The sequence below is a fragment of the Lethenteron reissneri genome, chromosome 33 (genome assembly GCF_015708825.2).
Source record: "Lethenteron reissneri isolate LAM-NWPU_2019-01 chromosome 33, ASM1570882v1, whole genome shotgun sequence".
Classification (NCBI taxonomy): domain Eukaryota; kingdom Metazoa; phylum Chordata; class Hyperoartia; order Petromyzontiformes; family Petromyzontidae; genus Lethenteron; species Lethenteron reissneri.
The window spans coordinates 7,869,442-7,896,657 of NC_083811.1; the positions used below are offsets into that span (position 1 = coordinate 7,869,442).

The 27,216-nt window shown below is 44.5% G+C and overlaps 2 protein-coding genes across 2 annotated transcripts in view; both read right to left on the reverse strand.

Annotated features, from left to right (window-relative positions):
• Nucleotides 1-479: 479 nt before the first annotated feature.
• Nucleotides 480-27,216, reverse strand: part of LOC133350277 (potassium voltage-gated channel subfamily KQT member 1-like) — a 74,264-nt gene continuing 47,527 nt past the window's right edge. The window contains 5 exon segments of the mRNA XM_061564454.1: nt 480-770; nt 14,586-14,647; nt 14,865-14,905; nt 16,252-16,346; nt 19,150-19,225. Of these exon segments, the coding sequence (XP_061420438.1) occupies nt 597-770; nt 14,586-14,647; nt 14,865-14,905; nt 16,252-16,346; nt 19,150-19,225 (448 nt within the window). The 3' untranslated portion in view covers nt 480-596.
• LOC133350284 (uncharacterized) lies at nt 6,819-12,622 on the reverse strand. Its single transcript, XM_061564467.1, has 2 exons — nt 10,772-12,622; nt 6,819-6,966 (listed from the first exon to the last, which is right to left on the reverse strand). Exons 1-2 carry the CDS (start codon nt 12,071-12,073, stop codon nt 6,952-6,954), a joined length of 1,317 nt encoding a protein of 438 aa, XP_061420451.1. The 5' UTR covers nt 12,074-12,622; the 3' UTR covers nt 6,819-6,951.

The window sequence follows — 27,216 nt, forward strand, 5'->3', positions numbered from 1 at the left end:
ACTCGGAGCTACTCTTACCACACGTAACACGACAAGGATGGGGGGACAATCACGAGTGGAATCATCGATTTTTTTGTCACTGTCTAATGTCATGACCTTGCGCCGCGACTCGAACTCCTTCTACGTTGCTGCGCCACAACACAGCATGTAAATTCGTTTAGGAAACAAAGACGAAAAGAGGATCAATTCTAGATTTGAAGCTTTCGTGACTGCAAGGATTCATACTCTTAAGTTTTTTCGGTAAAGTCGCGTAGGTAATTTTTTTTTAATTAATAAAAGTAAAATAAAAATCACGATGTTTCGGAGGCAACACAAGCTTCCGTCACAGCACACTTGCTGTATCAAGTAAATCATTTACTTGATACAGCAAGCGTGCTGTGACGGTTCCACCTGAAGACGGAAGCTTGTGTTGCCTCCGAAACGTCGTGATTTTTATTTTACTTTGATTAATTATTTTTTTATTTTTTTACCTACGTGACTTTACCGAAAAAACCAAAGAGTATGAAGAGAGGATCACACAACAGGAGGAAAAAATGTGGCCAGTTGGTCCCTGTGGTAGGAAAGGAACTTTGAGGGTGGTGGGGTGGGGTGGCTTCTTAACAGCTGTGCTGTTGGCTGAAAGGTATGTGGGCGCTTGAGGGGGACGGCGCAAGTGCCAGTGGCTCGGGCGACACTTGCACGTGGACCGGCCGCAGCTGTGGGCCTCCCTCGTCGCTCAGCCCTCTCAGCAATGCCAGGATGGTGTCCAGCTTCTGATCCATGCGTACGACCTGCAGCGAGGGGGGGGGGGGGGCGGCAACCGCGGACAAAGTAAGCTCAAGCGGGTAAAGCCACCGGCGGAGCTCGCGAGCCGGGCCACTCTTTTTTCATCTCCTCTCCATCCCGTAAAACTGAAGCTTTTATCAGTTGGCTGGGAGCTGGAGCAGATGCCAGCGATGAAAGGGAGCACTCCCTTTGCATTAAGCCTTTTCTTGCTTTGCTAGCCCATTTCTAGGAGACCCCTGCTCAACACTTCGTTGAAAGTCAAGAATAAAATGTGTATTTCTTTTTTTTTTACTCCGTATAAATAATTTGAGATCACTTTGAATTTACATGAATATGCAACATTGTTATTTGCTCGCTGGTCGTTTCATCGCTACATGTGTACATTTAAAAAACACGCTTTAATGAAATGTACCCTACTGGTAATGGAAGAACTCCACGACTCCAAGAAGTGGCCCTGAAGCTTGCCATAACGTAAGGGACCGTGGTCATTTACAGCCAACGTGAGCTTACTGTGGACAATTAGACCCAAGCCGAAACATAACATATAAAAAAGATTGTTTACATTTTTTTTGTTATGATAGAATATAGTATTGTCATCAGTATGACATAAGTATACCAAGTTTGCAGTCGATATCACATTGGAAAGTGGGTTAAAATTGAGTTACAAGATTTGAGGATACAACGACAACAGACAGATCGAGTTAATAGAAAGCGTGTAATAAAAAGGAGCAAATGCAACAACATCAATAACACTGAGGTTTGCACATATACTCATATTTCATACGAAAACAATTATGCATAGAGGAAATACTGTATTTAACATTACGTGCATGTTTTCCAACTTCTGTGAAAATAACGGAATGAGTAGACCCTGGCAGGAATTTAACTCAAATCTCTATGACCAAGAGTTCCTGCTTTAGAAATTGAGGCTGCATCCCAGTTTGTATTGTTACAGTCCGAGTACATTTGTATTATTAATTACCCAATACAAAACAATACTCTCTCAAAAAAGAAGATAGGGTATTTTTGGTGTTTAACCTCTTGTCTTTAATCACGTTCTTTAATTAAATATTTAATCACATGCAAGGAATTCTCAGATGTCCTGGCATGAAGGGCACTCTACCAAAAACGAATCATTATTAATCGTAAAAAGAAATGGAATGGTAAATATTTCACTATATGTTATACTTAAAGTCATGTATAAACAGCCAGCAAACTAAATATAGTTATCTCAATTTGGTTAACAGAGTATGATTAAACTAACATAATTCAAATGTGTTTTTGTTACATATCAAAAAGAGCTTTGAGGGAATTGATTTTGTTTGCATCCCACGTGTATTTGTGGAAATGTATGTACTCCACTGTGCAAAGTGTGAAATCTGATGAAGTATTAATCCAACTCGGGAACATTTCCATCATAAGGAGAAGTGGTGCACGCGATTTTCCTTTTCAATCTTCGGCAGAGCGATGATGGCATAGACTCAAAACAAAGAAACTGTTTTTTTTAGGTTACTTACTCAACATCCACTTTAGCGGGAATTCAGTGCCATAGTCCACATTAACGAATCGGAGTTTGAACGATTGCGTGAGCACTGTTTCAACGGCAGGATTTGGTTTTCATGCTATTGTGCCAAAGTTAAACATTGGCTCGAAATTCATGCCTCTTCAATCAAAATTATACATTTATTTATTTTCCATCCATCCACACGTGCCTGCCCCCCCCCCATTCAACACTAACAGCCAACTCCTTGACACGAAAACCGCCAACTCCGCTAACCACCGAAACAAATGCATGGTGAAATGGGATAACAGAAACAGTATACGTGATATGTGAATGACCAATATTGTTATGCAAATGTGATCATATTTTGTGCATTGGTATAATAGGACCGAATTCACGGATTGAAAAATCGCAGTGCCGAAATCACAAAGTTTGAGGTAAGGCTGCAGAGGAGCGATGTCTGTAGCCAAGGAGCGTATTTCTACAGAGCCTGGTGTGGAATTTCACTCCTGTAGGAGCCGGTGCCAGCAAACCCATCCGTCATCCATCCGCATGGCCATGCAAGGCAGCCTTCCAAAAAAAAAGTTAAGATTTGCCTTTGCCAATTCTTTATTCATTCTTTTTTATTATTACTTTTTCTAGTTTAATCCCAAATGTGCCATCGTTGACATATCATGAGGCGAAGTATCTGTTTGGAAACCTCACAGGAAAGTGCATCATCCCGTGTGTTTTATAATGGCATGCCGCAAGAGCTGTCACGAAAAAAATATTACTGAGATCCCTTCAAGTGACTTTTTACATTCACAAAGTAGTGGATTCACTTTCACATACCTTACCACAGAGAAATGTTTGTCACATGATAGGAAAGTGATATTTATTTAATTATCAGAACTGGAATTTCTCCAGTTTTAGCAGGAAATTATTATTTAATTTATTGTTTTTTTTTTACACGGTCATTTCTGACCATCCTGAGACCATAAACTCACGAAACTGTAAACGTCGTTTAATCAAGGGAGACTATTCAGATTCCAACCCAGCATCTCATTGCCTTGACGCCCGAGGCACCTAGCCACATTTGTATCAACAATTCTAGTGGGCGATTAGTGATTGCGGAGTGAGAAAGAAAATGTGACGTTCAGAGCCTGGCTGCCAGTTTGATGGAGAAGACACACCCTGCCCATAATAATCATCACCATCATCATGCTCACCAATATAATTTGCCCTTTTCAATTTACCTCTGCATGTGCCAACACAACTGCGCGTGGTTCCATACAAGCGCATTGCAGCCAAGGCCTACATTTGTAATCTGATAAAATAAACTATATCATGATGAGATAGTGTCATTGACTATCTCATCATGTTCCCTAAATCCCGTATTAAAATGGTGCAATGTTCGTCAAATTTAACCGCAGTGTTCAAATATGTTGAGGTGGTTATGCCATTTAAAAAAATATATTTTTCATGCCATTTTTATATTGTTGATATTTCAAGCACAACACATTGCGTCATGAAAATTTTGTCATTAAATATATGAACATTATAATCTTCACAGCCATGTCAGTTTCATTAAAATGCGGCAATTGCTAAAGATAAACATTGGTAAGACCTGGTTCAACAGTGACTGCCTACATTAGCTTAACTGAGATTGGACTCATCTCGTTACAAGAATTTAGAGCTTGCTATGCATGAAGCAGCGACACATGGACAGCTGCTTGTTTCAATTACACGTGCCACGACCAACACACCCAAATAACAGCTGCAAATTCCGAAAATGCCCACAACTGGTGAAAGCATGCCACCTGCAAGGCCTTCAAAAACAATCCATAAGGCTGACAAAGACGTGCATGGAAGAACACAAAAATCTAGGGAAGTGCAGCGTACAATCTCAATCGTGTCTCTGTCCTTTTTTATTCTTAGGTTTTTTCCGACAACCCCACCTGAAGACGGAAGCTTGTGTTGCCTCCAAAACGTCGTGATTTTTATTTTTTATTTTATTTTTACTTTCATTAATTTTAATTTTTTACCTACGTGACTTTACCGAAAAAACCTAAGAATATGAATCCTTGCAGTCACGAAAGCTTCAAGTCTCTGTCCTTTGTCACAGGACAAGGTCCGCTAGTGGCTGCTGCCCTCTCTTTAAGGGAGGCCCCGTTTGCTTTGCAGCTTCTCACTCCCGTGCCGGGTTATCCCTCAACACACGAACGGTTGTACTATGACACAAGCCAACGTATGGCGCGTGGCCGTGGTGGGCTTGTTCAGGTGGTTCTACTGCAGAGCACGCTGCATGCCCTCTTCACTCGTGATACAATGTGCTGCCAAGAATAAAAACTAATTTACAAAAAACACAGTAGTGTGCAAAAACTGAATGGGGGTTTCAGAAGAGTGAAGATTTAGACTTTTTTTTAATCAACCTCCCTGGGTAAAATGAAATATAAAGAGAACGTATGTGAACATTATAATTTTTAAGTTGCTTTGTCAATCCACTGCTGGATGAAGGCGTCCCCACTTTGTTAGACGTTAGGGTTGTTTGACCATGCTCCATCACATTAATCATTGTGGATTGGTGAAGGGGGGGGGGGGGTGCTTAGGACTCCTTCAGATATCACTTGCCATTGATGTAAGCCATGGCTGGGAATCGAACTTAAGTCACTGGGTTCATAGCTTGCAGTTGCGCATAACCACTGCTCCGCTGCACCCTGCCAAACAAATACAGCCAATCTGCAAAGTTGGTGTGAGCAGTGTTTCCACATATTTAAGTGTTTGACCGTCATTTTTTTTATTTTATTTGCCCTAAAAATAAAACAAGGGAAATTTGGCAAGGAACATATGTTTTCAGAAGAAGAAAAAATGTAAAGGTCTGCCTGTACAGCACTGATTGGATTAGAATAGTTAAATGTGGGGAGGGAAAGACATGTTGACGGAGCTGTGCGAGAAGGCCTCTACAGATGACTTCTATTTTGAATGTCCCTTGATTTGGCACGAAATAAATAAATTATTAAGCATTACTGTTTTTTAACTGACAACATTGGCCAATTTCTCACGACCTACTCCCATTATATTATCACGAACGTGAAGCAAAATATTCCTCAGAACAAAGCGGGTTGGATAATATACACTATAAAAAAAGAAGCAAAATTTATCGTCAGCTGCTTACCGCAAGGTGAATATGAATTTGAATGATGATCGTGCAATTATTACAGGCATACGTGTTGTGGCAGCACCGCTTGTGCTTGGATGTGGTCAGCTGCTGTAGCACACGCTGCCTTGTGGCGGCGGTGGCCCTTAAGGGGGCAACCGGGGGAATTAAAGGGCGCGTGCACTCGCAAGGAGACTCGCATGCAGAACCACGGTGTCTGATTTCAACTCTTCAGCACTCGCCTTTTGAGACTCCACATTTGTCACGACCGGCTGTTTGCCTGCCGCACAATGCCAACTGAGGCCGGCCTGACTGACAGATACTGCACCCCCAGTCACTCACCCCCTCGCTCCCGCTACCCCTTCACACTATCAGCACGTTCGTTCTACTTGTTCAATCTTGCTTACAAATAAAATAAATAACATCTCTCCAGGGCTGGCAGAGTTAATGGCGCAAGCTGACCTCTCCACAGAGACCACGTTTTCCTGGCCGCGAACACTTTTTCACAAAATGCTGAAAAGGAAAATCATCTCCACTGGCGACTTTTTTCATTTCACACTTTTAATAGTGTAGTAAGTATATATGGAGGCTTGACGACAGGATCGGAGGCACACTTATTTATTACACCAACACAGTTGTACAGGTCACTTGGCTACAGGGATTCTCGACAGCTAACCCCTCTAACCTATACCAATTCCTCCACTACGGGACTAGGGGAGGCTATCTGTCCCAGCTTGGTTAAGCTGGGATCCCGGCTCCCTGAGTCACCAGACCAGCTTCGTCTGGGCTCTCGGGGCCACGCCACCGGCTTGCCCTGGTCGGCCCTTATAAGGACAGCGAGCCAGGGGAGCTCTGGGGCCTACACTAGCTGGTCTTCCGTCTTCTCTGGTTAAAGCTGAGTCCCGACCTCGAGCCCTCGAGCTCATCACCTTTTATAGGACTCGCCCCCGAGGGGGGGGCCCGTGGGGGATACACATGCGGACGTCGGTGCTAGCGCCACCCTTGTGTACGGCCGTAACCCCGCCCATTGTGTTTGTTGGCCATCCGTGGCCATGCATAATCACACCTCAACATTCGTAGCCATGCGCAATTACACCTCTACATCACCCCCCCCTGTACAGCTCGCAGCCGTCCCTGGCTGCAAAAAAAAAAATCAGAATAAAGGTGCATCCCTCACAAAAACCCCGTGTGTGTGCCTCGCGTAATTTTTAACAAGAACAAGAGAACCTTAACAAGAACAACAACAGGAAGAGAGAGAGAGAGAGAGGAAAAAAAAATAACCCGACGCACCCCCCCCGAATAAATACCCCAAAACCAACATATATACACACACTCCGGACGCCACCCCTCCCATTGTCCGCAAGGCCCCCCAACGGCCGACCTCACAATAGTCTGCGCATTTTGGCGCGCGTCCGCGCGGCGGGCCCATCACAAGGGCCCGTCCTGGCACGCTCAGTGACGGTTGTTGACGGTCCGGGTGCAAGAGAGTCAGGCGTCGCTGCCGAGTGACCCCCGACCCCTCCGGGAGGGGTTGGTGGGTGTGGACCCGTCACTCCTGTTTCACCTGGGGACGGAACAGTTGGCGTCAGGTTAGGCGAGTGCAGCGACGACGGGGAGTCGGCGACACCCTCACACGTTTGGCCATGCGTGTGTGTGTGTGAACCACGGGGCGGCGCGACAAATGGTTTTAACCTTGAGGGGTGCACATACCACCGGCGCCTCCCCCATTTGACGCGAACACATTGCGGCCGCAAAACCTGCACGACCTCCACTGGCCCCCGCCACGGCCGTACCAATTTCGACGAGGTTGCCAGCGGCACCTGAGGACAGTGCAACCACGCCCTGTCCCCTGGTTCCCATTTGACCACCTGCACCCGCCCCAACCGAAGCCTCTCGTTCGCCTTCTGGCGGAGTTCAGAATTTTGCACGGCCGCTTCCCGCGCCTCAGACAATTTAGCGATGTTAAATTTAATGTGTTCGGACAAATTAGACTTCGCCGGGAGCGCCGAGAGCTTCAGCTGGGTCGCCACAGGGGGGTTAACTTCGCGCCCATACATTAAAAAGAAAGGGGAAAATCCGGTGGCCGCATGAGGAGCCATTCTGTAGGCCTGCAACACACCGGCTATGCGGAGGTCCCAATCCGTCTGGGATACCGACACCTGCTGGGACAGCATGGACGTGATGGTCCGATGCAGCCGTTCCACCATCCCGTCAGTTTGTGGGTGATACGGAGAGGTCCGAACCTTCTCCGTACCCAAGAGGTCGCACACCTCACGTAGGAGTTTACCAGAAAAATTCCTACCCTGGTCAGTAAGCAGCCGTTCCGGAGCACCTTTGTCGAGGACATAGCCCTGGACAAAGGCCTCCGCGATGGCTGCTGCCGACTGGTTCGCCAGGGGCCAGGCCATAGGCCATCTCGTGAAGTATTCAACCCCCGTTAGTAAATACCTATTGCCCCTGGGCGTAGCGGGAAATGGCCCAAGTATGTCCAGAGCGACGAGCTCGTTAACCCGGGAAACTTTTATGGACTGCAGCGGAGGGTTGGACCCCCTCGCAGGCGGCTTCCTCTGCGCGCATTGCGTGCATGACCCCAAGAGATCCCCCACGTCCTTTTCCATGCCCGGCCAGAAGAAATCCAGCTGGAGCGTGGCAAAGGTCTTGTGAACCCCCAAGTGCAGAAGCCGCTCATGAACAGCCCATACCACCTTACCCCTTAAAGCAGCAGGCACCACAAGCCGCTGGCGCCGGGTTTTTCCATCCCAGTGCATCAAAAGACCCTGGAACAACCCCCACGAGTCAACGTTTTCCACCCCCTGACCAGCCCCCCCGACGCGACGGCGCAAAGCGAGGAGGGAGGTGTCCTCCATTTGGAGGCGTCCCCATTCCGCGACCGGCAACCCCAGCAACGAATCCCTCCCTTCTTGCTCGATAGGACCCGAAGCCGAAGGTGCATCGGTAGCGGCCACGAGGACCGAATCGGTGGTGACGTTCGGGGGCCTACAACGCCCCGAACCCAACAGGCACGCGCACTCCGAAGTGGGTGGCAATCGTGACAGGGCGTCAGCGTTCGTGTGGCGGACACCCTTACGATATGTGGTGACAAAGTCATAGTCTTGGAGGATCTCCAACCATCGAGACAACTGGCCCGATGGTTGTTGAACCCGCAGGGCGTACTGTAGGGCCGCATGATCTGTACGGACGGTGAACCGCCGACCGTACAGATACGGGCGGTACTGCTGAATGAAATAAACAATGGCCAATAATTCCCGACGGGTAACGCAGTACCGCTGTTCGGCTGGAGACAGTACCCGACTACCGTAAGCCACCACATGCTCTACGCCCCCGATGAGCTGGGACAGCACACCCCCGATGCCCGTGTTACTTGCGTCAGTATCGAGCAAGAAGGGTTGTGAAAAATCCGGGTAATTCAACGGCGGAGCTCCCACCAAAGCATTTCTGAGGGCGCGAAAAGCAGCCTCCTCCTCCGGCCCCCAATGAAACCTGACTCCCTTGGACGTCAAGGCATGCAATGGTTTCGCAATCGTAGCGAAGTCAGCCACAAATCGCCGATAATACGACGCGAACCCAATGAAACTCCTGACCTCTCCCACAGAGGTGGGAGTCGGCCAGGAGCTGACGCATTCCGTTTTGGCGGGATCAGTGGATATCCCCGAGCGCCCAACAATGTGACCCAAATATCGCACCGATTCGCGGAGTAAATGACACTTCTGTGGTTTAAATTTCAAATTGGCAGCCCGCATTTTGAGAAAAACAGCACGCAACCTCTGGAGGTGTTCCTCGAAGGATTTGCTAAAGACGATGACATCGTCTAAGTAAATCAAACACGAATCCCATTGCAAACCTGCCAAGACCAATTCCATTAACCGCTGAAAAGTTGCCGGCGCAGAATGTAAACCCATCGGCAAACGGTTAAATTGGAAGAGGCCCTGCGGTGTACGAAAAGCAGTCTTAGGTTTCGATTCGTCATCCAGAGGAAGCTGCCAGAATCCAGATAGCAAATCAAGGGTGGAAAAGAATCGTGCACCGGCCAAGGCGTCGAGCGACTCATCCATCCGAGGAAGCGGGTACGCATCTGCCACAGAGATTTTGTTGAGACGCCGAAAGTCAACACAAAATCTCAGTGAGCCGTCGTGTTTCTTCACCAAAACGATCGGCGCGCCCCACGGGCTGGTGGAAGGGGAAATGATATCGGCGGCTAGCATGTCATCAACAGCCGATTTGACATGATCCTTTTCGGCGGGACTCAACCGAAAGGGATTTTGGCGGATTGGCGCGCTGTCACCCGTGTCAATATGGTGTCGCAGCAATTTTGTACAACCAATATCAAATTTGTGTTGACTAAAAACGTCAGCAAATTCGCTCAGGAGAACTCGCAGCTGCGCGCGCTGCGAGTCAGACAGGTCCACTGAACCCGCGCAAAGCGCATCCAGCCATCCGTCATCAGAGTCCGAACGCGGTCGCGACGGAGGATCGGTGGATACCTGACCCACGAGTGGTTCCTCACAGGGCACCGGCGTTGCGTGTGCAAGCACGGTCCCTTGAGGAACCACGGCCGTTCGCGATCCCACATTAAGGACTGCAATGAAGGGGTCCCCATCCCCTCTCACCATAGTCTGAGCCGCGAGCAAATCGGGTCCATTGACCCCGGCCCGAGATGGACCCAACAAGACCCCCCGATCCGCAACCCCTGCATCAAACGGCCGACGCAACCTAAGAGGGACGAGCATCTGAGCCCCCGGAGGCACGCGCACAGTTTTTGTGACGAGCGCCTGCACGGTGGCAAACGCCCGACGCTCCGTGGTGGGGGAAGACAGAAATGTAACGCGTCGGCCCGATGGGAGCTCAATGCACCCTTGGTCAATAAGGATACGGATGGGCATTTTGGCCAGAAAATCCGTCCCCAACAGGCACGGAACCGCGAGTGAGGAGGAAACCAAAACAGGGCCGGATAATTTAATGTCCCCAATGCAGATAGTGGCGCGGATTTGGCCAATAATGCCCAGAGAGCCCCCGTTAGCGGCATAGCACGGCACGTCAACAGGGAGCAAGGGACGACTTTGAACGGGAAGGATGTTATAAATTAAATCAGATATAATGGTCGCCGATGCCCCTGTGTCAATTAAAATCCGCACCTCTACCCCATCAATGTGACCGACCACGACCGATGATCCCGCCGACGCAGCAACGACACGATGGGCGAGCTCCGACCACTGACCCGGTTGGAGCGCTCGCCGCATTACCGAACAATCGCGCGCGACGGACGGGGAATTTGGAGCCCTGTTTAGTTGAGCGCGTGAGTGTGTGTCGGATGTGTGCGTGGGCCAAACGTGTGAGGTGCCGCGACTCGCCGTATTTCTCTGCTGGAGCTTGGGAGGAGACGGCGTGGCGTCCTGACGAGGTGTCGCCCCGCGCTGACGGGGAGCCCGGCATCCAGACGCAACGTGGCCTTGCAGGCCACAGTTGTAGCAGCGTGTGAGCGCCCCAGATGACCTGGGCTGCTCCTGGCGGCTCGGTCCATTCCGAGCCTGCGGTGCCGCCGATCTCCATTCCCCTCGCCGCTCCACCCCGCAGACCTCCTCCGATGGGAGGGCGGTGGTCGCCATGGCATGGCCGGCCGCCCCCTTTGCCGCCTTCCGACGCAGGGACCGCAAGCCCCCGTGGATGTGGCGCGCGACCAGCAGGGACGACATCTCCGCGTCGTCCTGAGCCAAGACGTTGACGTCCAGCTCGTCAGCGAGTAGCAGCAGCTTCTCAGCCACCATGGCATCCACTCCTTCCTCGTCCATCCTTGGGAAAGCAGCCTTTGCCAGAGCCAGGAGAGCCGTCCGGAAGGCCAGGGGTGACTCGTTGGCGCCCCGACTCCGATCGTGGAACAGCTGCCTGCAGTCCGAAGGCGGCCCATAGACGGCTGACAGCAGCTGCAACGCCAGGTGTAGAGTGGCGCGCTTTTCCCTCGGCGCCGAGGTGAGGGTAGCCAGGGCGTCGTTGTCCAGCATCGCTGGCAGCGCGCGTAGAGCCTCGGCGTCCGACCAGTTCGCCATCTCTTGATGAGCGATGAACCGCCTCTTGAAGCCGCCCCAGTCTCCGTCAGCGCCGACAAATTCTTTAAGAGGCGGCAGACGCTGTTGTAAGGCGGCGTCCGTGGCCGCAGAACGCTCTCCGTCGCTCCCCGCCGATGATACAGTGTGGGCGGGCCGTGCACATGGCATCGCCGGTCGCTCTGATGTTGACGCGCCGGCCGGCGTTGATGATGTCACGGCTTGTGCTTGGCGCTCAGCAGACACGTGACGCGGGCCGGCCCCGCCCTCCGCTCGTACTGTAGAGATGGCGGGAAATTTGACCGCGAGCCGCGTCGGGGTGGCGGGAAACGTCGCCCCGCGCCGGCTGCCGTCGTCGACCCGCGCTGCTCCTCCAGCCCCCAGCCGCGTGATCTCCTCCAACGCGGCGGCCGCGGCGTAGAGCAGGTCCGCCAGGCGGGAGTGGGCCAGCCGGAGTCCTTCGGCCGACGCATCCCCCTCCTCCTGTCGTAGCGGCGCGGGCGTACTCGGCCCCGGCTGCTCCGATTCGACCCCGGCCATCACTGGTGGAGATTCGGCCGCGGCGTCTTCCATCTCCGACTCCCTGGTACGTGTCGTCCCTCGTGTGTCCATCGTTGGACGTTTACTTCTGACACCAGATGTAGTAAGTATATATGGAGGCTTGACGACAGGATCGGAGGCACACTTATTTATTACACCAACACAGTTGTACAGGTCACTTGGCTACAGGGATTCTCGACAGCTAACCCCTCTAACCTATACCAATTCCTCCACTACGGGACTAGGGGAGGCTATCTGTCCCAGCTTGGTTAAGCTGGGATCCCGGCTCCCTGAGTCACCAGACCAGCTTCGTCTGGGCTCTCGGGGCCACGCCACCGGCTTGCCCTGGTCGGCCCTTATAAGGACAGCGAGCCAGGGGAGCTCTGGGGCCTACACTAGCTGGTCTTCCGTCTTCTCTGGTTAAAGCTGAGTCCCGACCTCGAGCCCTCGAGCTCATCACCTTTTATAGGACTCGCCCCCGAGGGGGGGGCCCGTGGGGGATACACATGCGGACGTCGGTGCTAGCGCCACCCTTGTGTACGGCCGTAACCCCGCCCATTGTGTTTGTTGGCCATCCGTGGCCATGCATAATCACACCTCAACATTCGTAGCCATGCGCAATTACACCTCTACAATAGGAAAGCGTTTGCTGATATTTCGAAGCAAAATATAAAAAGGGGAAGCTCTTTCCAAATGTCATGTTCGACCGTGTAAGAGGATACACGAGGTTTTATATAAAACATACATTTCCATGTTTTGTTTTTAATTAATCTCTTGTCGTTATTCTGCAAGCATAAAGATTTGTCTTTAAACATGTCTACGAGACTGTTTTGCACAATTTTATCCTCACTTTGTCATAAGCGTCATGCCGTGAGATAAAGGTCCATTGGAAACTCTTGCAGAGCAGTGCATCTGCCTTGGTAGAGAACGGCCTTTGGAAGTAGATATCAGAGAACTTCTGAGAGCCGTTTAAGCAGGCCTCTTTAACCCATACTTTATCATATACCCTGCTATCGCAAAATGTTTGTTGCATAGTGATGAAACATATATTTTCTTTAATTCTCAGAGCTGGAATTTAGCCAAATCGATTTAAAAACCAAGTTTAACAAGATGTTTTTTGTATGCAGTCAATCATTATTGAGACGAGAACATCAACTCACTACGCTTGAGATTGTACCGTGTGTTTACCCAGGAAAAGTTCACCGAGTCTCAAGACTGTTTCAGAAAGATCCTGCCATGTTTTCAGACAAAGCGGTGATGGTGCTGTGTGCAATCCCAATTGAGTAATTGTCAAGTACTATTTTAGTATTCAGATGTTCAGGCCAATACCAGTTCCACTGTATTTTTTTTAACTATGGGAAGAAACCAGAGAACCTGAAAGAAAATCACGCAGAACAAGGGAAGAGCGTATAAACTCCACACAGTGCTCATGTTGGGAACCTGACCCAGGCTCTTCTTTTCTGTGTCACCTCTGCGCCACACAGCTGTCCCCAGAGATACTTGCTCAATCACAGATAGTTGCCTGGATTAGAACCCAGGTCTTAGCATTACCGGCTGACTGCTTTGACCTCTGGGCCATATCACAAACGCTTCAAAGTCACGTGTTAATTAATTTAACACCTCAGCAGGTGCCCTGGTGATATTAGATGTCAAGTGATGTTTACTGGTTGGTATTATAGGTTAAACTTACCCGCTTATTTAAACACACATCTGTTTGCCACACGTACTCTTTAATACATCAAATATGAGGTGTAAATATCGCGATAACACATCGGACCATTAGTTTCATTCGTGTGCAAAACACACATTCCACAGATGCATAGTTGTATGTATGCTGAACTTCTTTCGCACCGTACATAGGCAACCGTGCTAATCGTTGATGAAAGTTCACTTTCAATGTCTACATGGAAGCTGTCACTTTTACAGTATGTGGGCAAGTCTGTGACCATTTTGTACCTGCATATGTAGGTATATACTTCCATGTATGTGTCCTTGTGTATTATTGCGACTGGGCATGCTATGGCCACACCACCCTTATATTCGCTGTGCTGGTCTTTATATAAATTATGTAGTGATACTGCGTTTGAAGTGGCGCACAAACACTAATAACAAAAATAACAAACACAAAAACAGAAAACTCAACACAGCCATCGATAAACGTGCCATCTGTGTGTTATGATTCGTGACCAAATTGCCCAAAACGTCGCCTATTATTTACTTTTAATTTTAAGGCCATACACAGGGTTGTTGACAAATGTGTTGAGTATTTTACGGTTACTCACCAAGAACATACATACTGTACTGTTGTCCATGAGGTCAAACAGGTCACGTTTTTTCATACGTAGTACTCACATCAGCATATTTAACCACGTACGTTTCTAAGTACGTTTTCAAAACATTTCAACATCCATCTCAATTACATTTTTTCTCTCTCGAAAAGTCCACTGCACAACACGCAGCATTTCAAAAAAGGCGCATGCATTTTAAAAACATCTTTTTGAAAAACATGTGTGCGCGGCTTCTTAAATGTCAACGATTTTATGAAGAGATCATTCCATGAAGGCACAATTGTAAAATAATATACCTTCTCTTCCACTCTGTCCAGTCTTGCTCCAATGGTATACTTGCTTCGATCTTTCCCCTTCTCTGTTTATAAACATATAGAACAAAAAAATCCCGTCACTTGGCCAAGAGGCCTTTTTAAGCATGCATCGTTAACCAAGTCCTTTTTGGCATTGGAATTATGCAGTTGTAAAAAAACATTTTTCTTTCAAGAAAAAAAGCAACGTTATACCAAAACTGTCTGTATATTCACACGTCTGTTTTGTTAATAGCCTTTGTCGGTAATAAAATATTGACTTGCCTGACAGAAACATGTTGGGTTTACCCAGTGAGTGATCCAGCCTGTGGGGGAAGGCCGGAAGGGTGGTTTAGCAAAAAATATAAAAAAAAACATTTACATTTTACATATTATCACATACTAATACAGACAAAGTGTAAGATTTAATTGAAAATACACAACACGTTTGTTGAATTTTAGGTAACAATGCTGTTTTCCTTTTAGCATTCACCTCAGTTCGGTTAGGACTTTTTAGTGTGATACCACAAAGGCACGTATATGTCACTGCATGGACGAAAAGCAGCGATGGAGTAGAATGCAGTTAAATTAGACAAAAAACATGTCCATTTGTTTGTGCAAGGCCCCATGCAACATAATTACTCGGCCTGAATCGATTCACCTCACCTGCACCCTCGTGATGCAATGCATTTACACAATTCGGGATTGAGAATCTATTGAAGAAGTGACTTTTTATGTTTTAGGGCATTAATTCTAGATTTGAAGCTTTCGTGACTGCAATGATTCATATTCTTAGGTTTTTTCGGTAAAGTCACGTAGGTAAAAACATTAAAAAGTAAAATAAAATAAAAATCACGACGTTTCGGAGGCAACACAATTTGTGGTTATTGTAATGCCTCTAGTAGCTGCAGGGGTCACATAACCTGATTACATACGAAATACACCAATCTAAAATAACCAATTTGCACACGCACAGTTAGATCCGTGTATTCATTTCAATCCATTAATTGATTCGTTATTAAATGCCGAATAATAATTCATTAATGTTGGCTACTTGTGCAGGCAGTTCAATGTTAACTCAAACCAAAACCTTTTAGGTTACGATAAATAATTATTTGCCGTAAACTTTTGTGTTGCCATTTTATTTAATACACAGGAATGGATGTGTAAAATAGTATGAGTTGAAAGCAAAAAAAAATAGTTAAATAGGATTATTTTATGCCGAATGTGACTGCTCAGATGAAAGATTTGATTAAAGGGCTAGGCATCCAACATTAGTCATCGCTGTGACAAGCGAGAGGCACAAGGGAGTCACACGAGAAGTATCACTGGGAAACAACCATGGAAAACGAAAACCTCGTTACAATTGTAAATGGTGCGTACAAATAATTGAACTGAAATTGTGGATACGTAGCTTAAACAAAATAAAGAAGAAAACAAGGCCTTTAATCAAAGCTCAAATGGCAATAAAAGAGAAAAAAAACCTCAGACATTGAAAAAAAATACTATTTGGAGGCTGGGTCATCGAAAAGTTAATGGGAACTGAAACTCAGCAATCCAAATCAAAGCTTAGTTAAACCTGAAAGTGAACAGGTACTTACTTGAACGTTTAATAAACAGGGGGGCGGGGAGGGGAGTGAGGAGTGTGTGTGTGGGGGGAGTTGAGCTTAACCTGCGCTGCAGCTCTTTGATTCGCACCATCATATTGACATGTCCTTGCGAGTACTGCTCTATCACGTCCCTCACGTCGTAGGGTTTCTTGGCTTGCTGCAATATCAGAATCGGTATCTCTGTTTAACACTGGAGGAGGAATCTGATGAGCTATGAAGCTCTGTGTCACAGATGCCCAGTGGGGGCGGGTCAGCAAGTTACAACAACAAACAACGATAGGAGTACATAATAGAGAAAAGGTAGGCAAGTAACGAAAAATAAGTAAATTAATAAACATAAAGTATACAAGGCCAAATTGCAAAAGTACATAAATGCATGCCGATTTTTCGACACTAACTGCAAGCTTGGGAAAGGCATAAAAACAAAAACGGTCCCAGACCACACCAAGTGAACACAGTCGCTCAATAAAATTGCACATTCGATAGCCACAGGCACAATGGAAAGAACAGTATCAACAGCCCCAAAACACAACACTCCCCAATCACCACGACAAAACACACAAGCCCTGCTCAACGAGAAACACCGGTAAAGGTGCAGCCCTGAAAGTGCTTGTCCATTCCGCTCATAGTACGTCTCCCCACTCGAGGGATCCTCTAAGAGACAGAGTGAGAGAGAGTGAACCTTGGCCTACTGTTCCACGTTGATCCGTCTATCGACTAACGGTAATGCACTTATTTATATTGCTGCCATAAGCAAAGTGAGATAGGTGGGTTCAAGAAAACCATACTCTTTGGTTCTTTCGATAAAGTCACGTAGGTAAAAAATACAATAAAATAAAAATAAGAGATAAAAATTGAAATAAAAATTGCAACACAAGCAATCATCTGATGATTGCTTGTGTTGCAATCGAAACGTCGTGATTTAATATACTTTTATTGATTTGTCTACTTTTATTTTATTTTTTACCTACGTGACTTTACTGAAAGCAACAAAGAGTACGGATCCTTGCAATCACGAAAACTTCAAATCTAGAATTTAAGAAACCTGCCCATTGTTTTAACTGCCGTGCCGGGAGATCAGACCTGTGAACCTCTAGAATGCGTGTCAAGTGTGCAAATCTGGCAGCATTCCAATGATAAACACATTAACCAGTCATGTTTTAGTACTCAATGCTGAGATATTCTACATTATAGTCGCTTGGTTGCTGGAGGGTATAGCCCATATGCAAAGTGAAGGTGAATTTAAAGGCCTGAAACCAGAATTTGTCATTAGTGTATTGGCTTGACTCACTTTTCAATGAGCATTACAGATTTTGCTCATTGGGTACCAATGAGAACATCACCAATACATGTTCCTGATCACAGCACATATCAGAACCTAAGCAGATTTGAGTCTTTATAGTGCTTGGATGTGTGACCATTATGCACAACAACTTTAAATAGGCTGCAAAGACTATATGGTGGGCAGCAGAGGGCAGTGCACAACATTGTTGTACTGTACTTAAAGCTTTCGTGACTGCAGGAATTCATATTTTTGGGTCTTTCGGTAAAGTCACGTAGATAGGTTCAAAGAAAATAATAAAAAATAACAAAAAATTACGACGTTTCGATCGCAACGCAAGTGGTCGTCTTCAGGAAAATAAAACGTCGTAGTTTTCTGTTACTTTCTATTATTTTCTTTGAACCTATCTGCGTGACTTTACCGAAAGACCCAATAATATGTTGTACTGTACTTCTGTGCTTCTAGTATTCAACAACCCACACCGATCAGCGCGGTGAAGCATGGAAAAATGTCTCCCAAGAGGTACGTGGTGTGCAGGCCGTCATCCAGCAGTGGATTTACAAAAATGCAAACGTTTATAATACGTAACACATGCACGCCGAGCAGTGAGACAATGCATTTCCTATGCATTACATGGATGCATTTTAATATGCCCAGCACAGTGGGAATACAAGCACTTGTGTACGTTCCTAGAATTGACCCCACAGAGTTATTTCCATTACATGCTCTTACAGAATTCATGTTTTATCTTATTTATACAGCCACAATGCTCACGACCCTGATGTGTGTGCACACGCTAACACACACGTGCGCAAACAGTTTTTTTCAGTTTGAAATAAAAAAAAGAATGCTTTCCTATCAAAATTTTAATAAAAATGTGAGCGTTATGCACATTAATCATACGTTGTTTTAAGTATGTAATACTATTAATACAAGCTATACATTTTTCGTGGAAGAATTCACCCCTTTCTTGATAGCTGTCATAAATCGGGATCGCGATTTGATTTGAGATATAAAAAAATATTTTATTGGGCGAATATTAGCACCTCTAGTGGCTGCAGAGATTATGTGAAACCATAACAAACATGTACAACATGTACAAACATGTACAAACATGTACAAATACAATCATTCAATGCACGTAATCAATATTCGGTATATATGCGAGCGTAGCGACTCTAGTGAGATGCTGGCGATGAGTAGAGCGGTGATGGTGTGGATGATATGTGTAGGTTCGTAGCGAGACGCAGGGGTGGAGACTCTTTGCACAACAAGAGAGAAATCGCAATCGGACCATCTGGATTTGTGTGGGATAATTTTTGTTTGTTTAAGGTTTACTTGGTTAAAACCCATCCAAGTCCGTATAAAAAGCCAGAAGTTTTACACTATCTAATTATTTTATGTTCTAAATGTGTAACCCTATTCTCCAGATAACGACACCCCGCCCCCCCCCCCCCTGTGTTTGATTGCAAAAGTTGGGAGAAGCGTCTTACAATCCGGTAGCTGTGTTTGTGTGTGACCAGATTTGTACGAATGTTGGGTTGCATCTTACTTTCCAGAGCATCTTATAATCCAGAGAAGGCAGCATAACGATTATTTCATCATTGGCAATTGGGGAATCACAGATACACATTGGATTTGTTTTAAAATGTGTATGTGTTTTTTGTGCTTAACTCACCTGAAATTTACTCCTTGCTACAAAATACTGCATTCTTCGAATAACCCTTATGGCAATCTTGTGGGATTCTGTCAACCTACAAAAAAACAATGCGTATTGTTAGAAAACAATAACCCAAAGAAAAATAAACGGAGTTTTAAACACTCACGAATAAACAAAGGACTGCCACCTGAAGTCCTTCACGTAAACCTGGAAACCAATAAGACAATGTGGAATATAAATAGAAAGCATAAGGCTCTATTCCTTACATTGTCTACAGACACCATCAGCTGTACGAATGTTAAAACTCACTCAACGGAAGGGAAACGTAATCAGGGTAGACAAAAGTTGTACTGTGTATACCAACTTACCGCACAGCAGACGGCTACGGCAGTGGGACCCAGGGAGTACCCATTTGCACATATCAAACGATACCAAGAGTCTTCTTGGTTCTTTCGGTAAAGTCACGTAGAAGGGAAATAATAAAATAATAAAAATAAAACATAATAAAATAATTCTCACGACGTTTCGGCCACAACGCAAGCAGCCGTCCTCAGGTGAAGAACAGGTCTGTCGGGAAGACAGCGTCTGAATGAAAAACCATTCAGACGCTGTCTTCCCGACAGACCTGTTCTTTTCATTCAGACGCTGTCTTCCCGACAGACCTGTTCTTCACCTGAGGACGGCTGCTTGCGTTGTGGCCGAAACGTCGTGAGAATTATTTTATTATGTTTAATTTTTATTATTTTATTATTTCCCTGCAGTCACGAAAGCTTTAAATCGAAAGATACCAAGAGTGTTTGACTAACCAGAAAACATCCAAACACACTCAACTCTAAATGTACTAATGTTCCCTCTCACCAAAACGCATCGAATATGCCCACTCTCATCAAATTTCAAAAGGTGACTGGGCCCGGTTAGTGCTTGGATGGGCGACCGCCATGCATAACAGGTATTATAGGCTAAGTTATGTGGTGCGCATCAGAAGGCAGTGCTGCAGCAAAATCTTTTGTTGTGCTGTACTTCTATGCAACCAAGTCTATGCTTTCCGCCGTCGCTGACTGCCACTGGACCAGGGTGTTCAAATAATCTCCACGACCGTACAGCGTGGGGAGGCCATCATCCAGCAGTGTATTGAAAACTGCTATACATGTACATGTGCCAGCAAACTAATGGTGCAAAACAAAAACACACTGCATTTTTTAAAAAAAGATTTTTGTTCGATGCAGTATAGTAAAAAACTATCCAAATGATTTACAGTTCATCTTCTTGGTTCTTTCTATAAATTCACGTAGAATGGAAATAATAAAATAATAAAAATAAAACATTAAATATTTTATTCTTATATTATTTTATTATATTATTTTATTATGTTTTATTTGTATTTTTATTATTTTATTATTTCCATTCTACGTGACTTTACCGAAAGAACCAAGAAGATGAATCCCTGCAGTCACGAAAGCTTTAAATCGAGATTTACAGTTCTTTGTCAATCCCAGGTTGGATCAACGCATCCCCAAGCTTTAACGGTTATGGCGGCTATTTCGACCACACTTCAACTATGCTGGTCTCCACAGGATGGTGTAGGATATCACTCGCTACCGATGTTAGTCATGGACGGGAATCACGTTCAGGATTCCTGGGTTTATAACAGTGTGTTATCTTCTCAGGTTTTTTCGGTAAAGTCACGTAGGTAAAAAATTAATTATAGGTGAAATTCCTCCCCGTAGAGGGTATTAATTCTAGATTTGAAGCTTTTGTGACTGCAAGGCATATTCTTAGGTTTTTTCGGTAAAGTAGTTTTTTCGGTAAAGTCACGTAGGTGTTATTTACTGCACCACCGCTTCATCCAATGATGTCGTCAGGCTGTAACCAAAAAAAGCAATGACCTTTATCTTCAATGTTTTATGCAGGGATTTGTTGTTACTATACACCTCTGGTCCACATACTGGATAGTAATTGCAAGTCTCGAGATGCAGCAATAAAAGAGCTTCAGTGCATAGAAAGGTTATTTTTGCTGTCCAAAATCGGACGGCAACAAAGGAGAGCAATACGTTTTGCCCAACCTCTGTCGACATTTCCAATTACTTTGTCGCCACCAGGTCTATTCACTCAGCAATTTCACTTACAGCTTATCAGTCTGCCGCCTGATACCCATCTCTGGCTATGTATCTCTTCGTAACTCATACCCAGCCACAGCTTAAACCCTGAGGGGGTGGGGGTGCATTGGAGGCTGATGTTGGGAGTGGAATGGTTTGCTCTGCAACTTTGGAGGATTTATTATATTTTTTTTATCGCGACCACTCTACCCTCAAAGAGTTGAAAAGTTTTTAAAAAGCAAAAAGATGACAGTAAATAACAATAATATGTCTACGATGCATATTGCCTTTCATAAAGCTAACGGTGTTTCTTTATTTAAAACATATTTGAATGCATTCCTGTGTCTTACAGTGAGAATGTGGTAATGGATAAAAATGAAGTTATAGATTAAAACCGCGCAATGAATCACAAGCGTCGCTGAATCTCGTCCCAGACGAGCGCAGGATGCTCGCGAGCACGAGAGGAGTCCGCGTCAACGCGACGAGATGAGCTCACGGAGAGAGAGAGGGAGAGATTCCCAGCGGTCGTTGTCTTTCAAGCGAAACCCCTCTGCTCGCAACCCGTCGCAAAACCAGACGCACGCTACGGCACAAGCAGCCCCCCGAGCAGCGCACGGCTCTGTCTCGTGTCCCGCGCTGTGGCACGGGAAGGATCAGACGCAAAACGGTGGGTTCTGGCGGCTGAGAGCAACGGCTTGGATTCCAGACAAAGCACATCAGGGTCCCCCCCCCCTTTGAAAACAGCTCCTGTCTTAAGCGATGCTGTAATCAAAGGCAAAAGCGGCTCGCTGACATATACCCAACGTTTTTAGCTTTCTTTCTTCTGACATAGGGTCTAATCTTAATCTGCATCAGGCGTCTCTTTAACACGGGGTGACTCGCTTGCTATGAGACGCTCAGGCGGAAAGAGTACATGTTTACTGCATTGCTTTCCTGTTTCAACACGAAGACACACTTTTAAGGAATATGTTATTCGCTTATCATATAACATATTTGTTAAAGATCCAAAATACGCAACTGTACGAATTACACATAAACTGGGTAGAATGGTGGTGCAGGAGTTTGCACACTGCGCTATGAACCTAGCAATGTGAGTTTGATCCCTGGCCAAAGTCAACATCAGTTATTGATATCTGAACTGGTTCTGTCTCCATCTTCACACCGATTTGCACTGATCACTGTGGAATGACACAGAGCTGTTCAATAACTACAATTGTTGTGATACAAACATACAAGAAATGTAAACTGAGACACGGGCCTTCAGAAATATCCATTGGGCCAAATGGGATGTGGTGCTCATTGCTGGTTGCTGATATGAAACGGAGGAGGTTAACACATCTTATGTGATAAGGGATTATCTGGACAACTTAGTTACACCACAGTGCAGTTCATATCGCTAATACAAAGACACCGATTGTATATTTGCTCACCACCGAAATATAAAGATGTAGTCATTTATTTTACTTCAGTAACGCAAGTGTATAAACGATGAAGACGGCTTAATAAAGTGTTCAATTACATAATTCGATGTAGGTGTTAATTACACCTTCAGTGTGTGCAGTACATTACAACAAACATCGTGCAGCTATAACAAAATCATTGCAAATCTTTGCAGCTTCCCGTCACTCTGTGCAATGAAAGTTCTTCATAAAAGTATTAACACTTACTACGCAATGCAACTCAGGTTTTTCGTGGGCATTTTCTCAGAAAGCTTATCACAAGTCAAAATCACGTGCAGAAATCCCCTTATTTTCTCAGAAAATAAAATGTATATGAAGAGATCGACATCGAATAAAAAGTAATCTCGCATAAACCCACATACAGTTGTATGTTGTAAACAACACATTCCTGTGGTACAGCCCTGCTATGGAATAAAGTAACAAAGTATATTCACAAACAATGTATTGAAGGTCACATTGTTGACGGGTTTGCACGGAGTGCAGCAGCCTCTCCTGTCCACCGAATCCATGTCTGATATAAGAATTTCCTTTTGTCTTGAGGCACGTCAAAGCATAACCAGCCAAATCGTCCCGAGTGAATGGCTTTCTCTGCCAAGTTACCCACAGTAGGACAAAATCTCCTCAATGCCAAGTCACCCACACAGTCAGCTGTTCCACTTCACTTACCCTTTTCTTGCCCACAGTGGTCTGACAATTGCAAAATGTAGCAGGGATAATTGGTTTATTTTAACATGGGTACAATAAATGCAGCGCTATATTTCGTCAACGGACTAGTACAATGTCACAAAAAGGTGTAGCGTATTAGCAAAGACAAAAACAAGTTTAACACATAGGCTTTCGCGACCAATATCCATAATAGCGTTTTTTAGGTTAGATCGCGTAAATATAAATGTCACGTTTGCCAATGCTAATTGTAATTACTGGCGAAACGTCGTACTTGAATTATAAATTCTGTGGGTTTATTCTCTAAACCACCAGTGTGCTGTACTAGTCACGAATTGGCATATTTTGTTTACGTGACAAACTTTACGAATTGGCTGTGTCGTGTAGTGGTGGGTTTAACGACGCTTTTATATTTACGCGATCTAACCCAAAAACCCTCATATTGTGGACACAAAAAAATACTTTTCCAAGTCTTCCTAGAAGGGCATCTATTATATAGACCAGCACAAGCACACAGGGAGGTGGTATGGTCATAACCTCAATGCCCCAGCTCAGCCAACTTTGTCTCCCCAGTGTTGGTGTCTACACACCATAAAAGTTATGTATTTTATGCTGATTTGACCTGGCGGAGGCCCAGGCCAGTTTTAGATTCCAAATGCCATTGGCAGGAAATTAACTTGAGCAACCACGACAGCAGCGCATTATCTGATCACTGTGGCACCGCTCCCCGATAAAACCCCGAATGCACACGTCCCGTATAGTCACTGCAAATGTCGGATGTCAACAAAACATTTCTTTGTGTATTAACTTTTAAAATTAACAATAAAGTTGAAAATTGGAAAATTCAAGCAAATTTTTAAATGCCACAAGGCTCCCCCCCCACCTGCCCCCCGTCGGTTGAACTCTTTACCAAATAACGGTTGTTTTGTAAGTGAAAAATGCTACCAAACAAACGTGTTATTCTGCTTTTCTTTCCAGCACACACCTGGGTAACTTAAGGCCACCCCACACACCCGCCCAAGCTACACAAACAAACCATCGTCTGATACACCCAAACAGCAGTTTATAAAAGGCAACTGATCCAGACTGACCACACCTAAGGGTATTTTTTTTAATGACCCATGCCCGACTTGCTCTCTCCAGTTCAGCCTCGATTGCTCACGACGACGTCGTAAACCCCAAAAAACACTCACTAAATGCCATTGTGTGGCACCACAGAGGCAGCGTTTAACCCTAAAGGAGACTGTTTTCATTGTATGGTCTTTAGCAGTAGGAGTACAAGCTTAACTTAAGGCAGTTAAAAAAAAAATTACTTGGAAATAAATTCCAAAACAAATACATTTTTTTTGCTTGGACTGCTGCTGCAGAAAATTACAACACAAATATAAAAATGTAGACATCGGCCAATAAAGAGAGATTAGGCTTGAGATACATTTTCAGATTTTTTTGTATTCTTTATTTTCATTTTGCTCATAATTGTTTATGATTGCACTGAACTATACAAGGGCCATTTTCTTCACCTAATTGCCTGCAGTGTTGTTTGTCTTTAGAGATATCAGATTGTGGGATGCTGACATTGAATTTGGCCAATGGCCTGGGATGGTCTTATCTGTCTGCATTCATCACGATAAGCCTGATGTTTTTACGTCCAAAAGAAAAAAACAAGTCAGGTTCACTGCTGGGACACTAACTTAAAAAGTACACCCTATAAATTCAGTTCCACATAACATAAACATCCATCGATTTTACCAATAAGCCGCTGTTATATCGTGGCAATTACAAATCTAAGTAACAATAGATCTCATATGAAACAATAAACATCATCTCGGTGAAACATGGGATTTTTTAAGAAAAAAAAACACGTATAATAGATCTGCTGCAAATATGTAATAATCACCATCATGGCTGGATGGTGGCCTTCCAAATCCACCACGTATGTAATGAGAATATTATAAATGTAGTTACAGTACACGATTAGGTTTTTCTGGTTTTTATTTGTTGTGTTACTACTAAAAATGTTTGACAAACAAGTACAACAAACGTTTATGTAAACTAATAATTATAAACCAGAATTTTAAAAAAAATCCAAACATTTTAATACGAGGGATTAAAAAAAAAAGTGGAATTGTAACTTTCAACACGAATTGTCCGATTAATTGTATGAATAATAATGCCCAAATTTTTGGTGCATAATAAATCCAAGAAAAGTCTATTAAAGATAGACATGAACATGCTGACTAAACTGTAAAAAAAACAACATTTTAATAACCCTTCCATCATTACCATGCAATTAATCCTGGTCGATGGGCCAAAGTAATGTTTAAGCCTTCAACTACTTTAATCATCAGCTTAATAAATAATGCTTACATGTTGCCTCAGCAAGGCATAATTTCGTTTACAAGCCTAACCCAACAAGTGCACATGGTTATATGTCCTGAACAAATCATTAAATAGATCTCACAACTCCTACTCATAATTTGTACAGAATCTTTGTTTTAATAAGGGGCTACTTGCTGAATATTACGGTACTTTGAACAGTCCGGAGAAGCCAGAGTTTACAAACACAATAAACAATGTTGTAATTAGGATATGGCACACAGTACCATGAGTTTAATTGTCATGATTTTTGTTTGTTAAAGAACACAATAGAAACAAGATTTACGAGCAATTATAATACCTATCAACACTTATCAGAGATTGTAATTGTTCAGCTAGCAATCACTTTGCTGAAAATGAAAAGCTTTGTTTGTAATGTTACACGTGTCATCACGTGCAGAATAACAAGGAATAATACAGGTATCATTTTCCATGTCCCTTTAAATGGGGTATGGAGTTTCAATATTGCGTGTTCAGTATCAATATACAATACACGGTGTGAATACATTTTTACATTTCAGCTTTTTTAGTCCACCAAAAATCTTACGTACGTACAGACATATTCCAAGAAATTACTGCTGATGTTTATCGTAAACAGTTTCTGGTTACGAAAACCCCCAAAATAAACTATTCAATGAGTTACAGGAATAAGTATTTCACAAAAGTCAGGGGGTTATATTTTTAGGAATAATGAATTCCACCCTCGCAGTGACAATGCAATAGTCTATATGTTTGTGTAACTTGTGATTTTCACACTGGTTAACTAATTACTTCATAGATCAGATCTATTAAAAATGTAGCTAGTATAAAAAATAAGTCATTAGGAGGGTGAAATGGTGCATTTAGGTGTAAATTTCAAAATTACCATACAATTAGTAACATTAAAACCACCCACCTAAACAAATGTTTATTGCCTATAAACAGGTTTTTAAATGTCAGTATTATAATGTTAATACAAAGTATAGTGTTTTAGTATTACAGTTAGCTAAGTTAATGGGAATACATTTTCAATCATGTGCAAACACCTACCGAAAGTGGAAATTAAATATACGTATAAAGCTCCCGACAGTGTTTGTCGAATGAAAGCAATAAGAGTAGTGTAAGACTGTGGTTGAGTACTGAAATTACTGGATCTAAAAAAATCATCATAATAAACGTATTTGCCATACAGCCAGAGACTCATCCAGAGGCAACCTTCACCGTGTCTCCGTCTCACACTGATATCTCTGGGTGAGCCTGCCAAAAAATATTAACTTTTTTTTTCGTTTCCCCTCATGCTACGGTTTTGTTATTCATGCGCTATACTTTAGAAAAAAAAGCGTAATCTGCCTCTCGAGTTTTGTTTTCGAGCTCCTAAGCGCAAAAGTACAAGGTGAGGAGGGTGACTTATTTCAGAGTGGCGTGCAGCTACAATTAGCCCATTCATTCTCCCGACTAGTTGTAGCCTATTCCTTGGAAGCAATTACAGGCGCCCCAAACCATGCCCTGCC

Bases quoted from the DNA above. Each gene is read 5' to 3' on its own strand.
- LOC133350284 (XM_061564467.1), bottom strand. From the start codon at position 12,073: ATGGACACACGAGGGACGACACGTACCAGGGAGTCGGAGATGGAAGAC.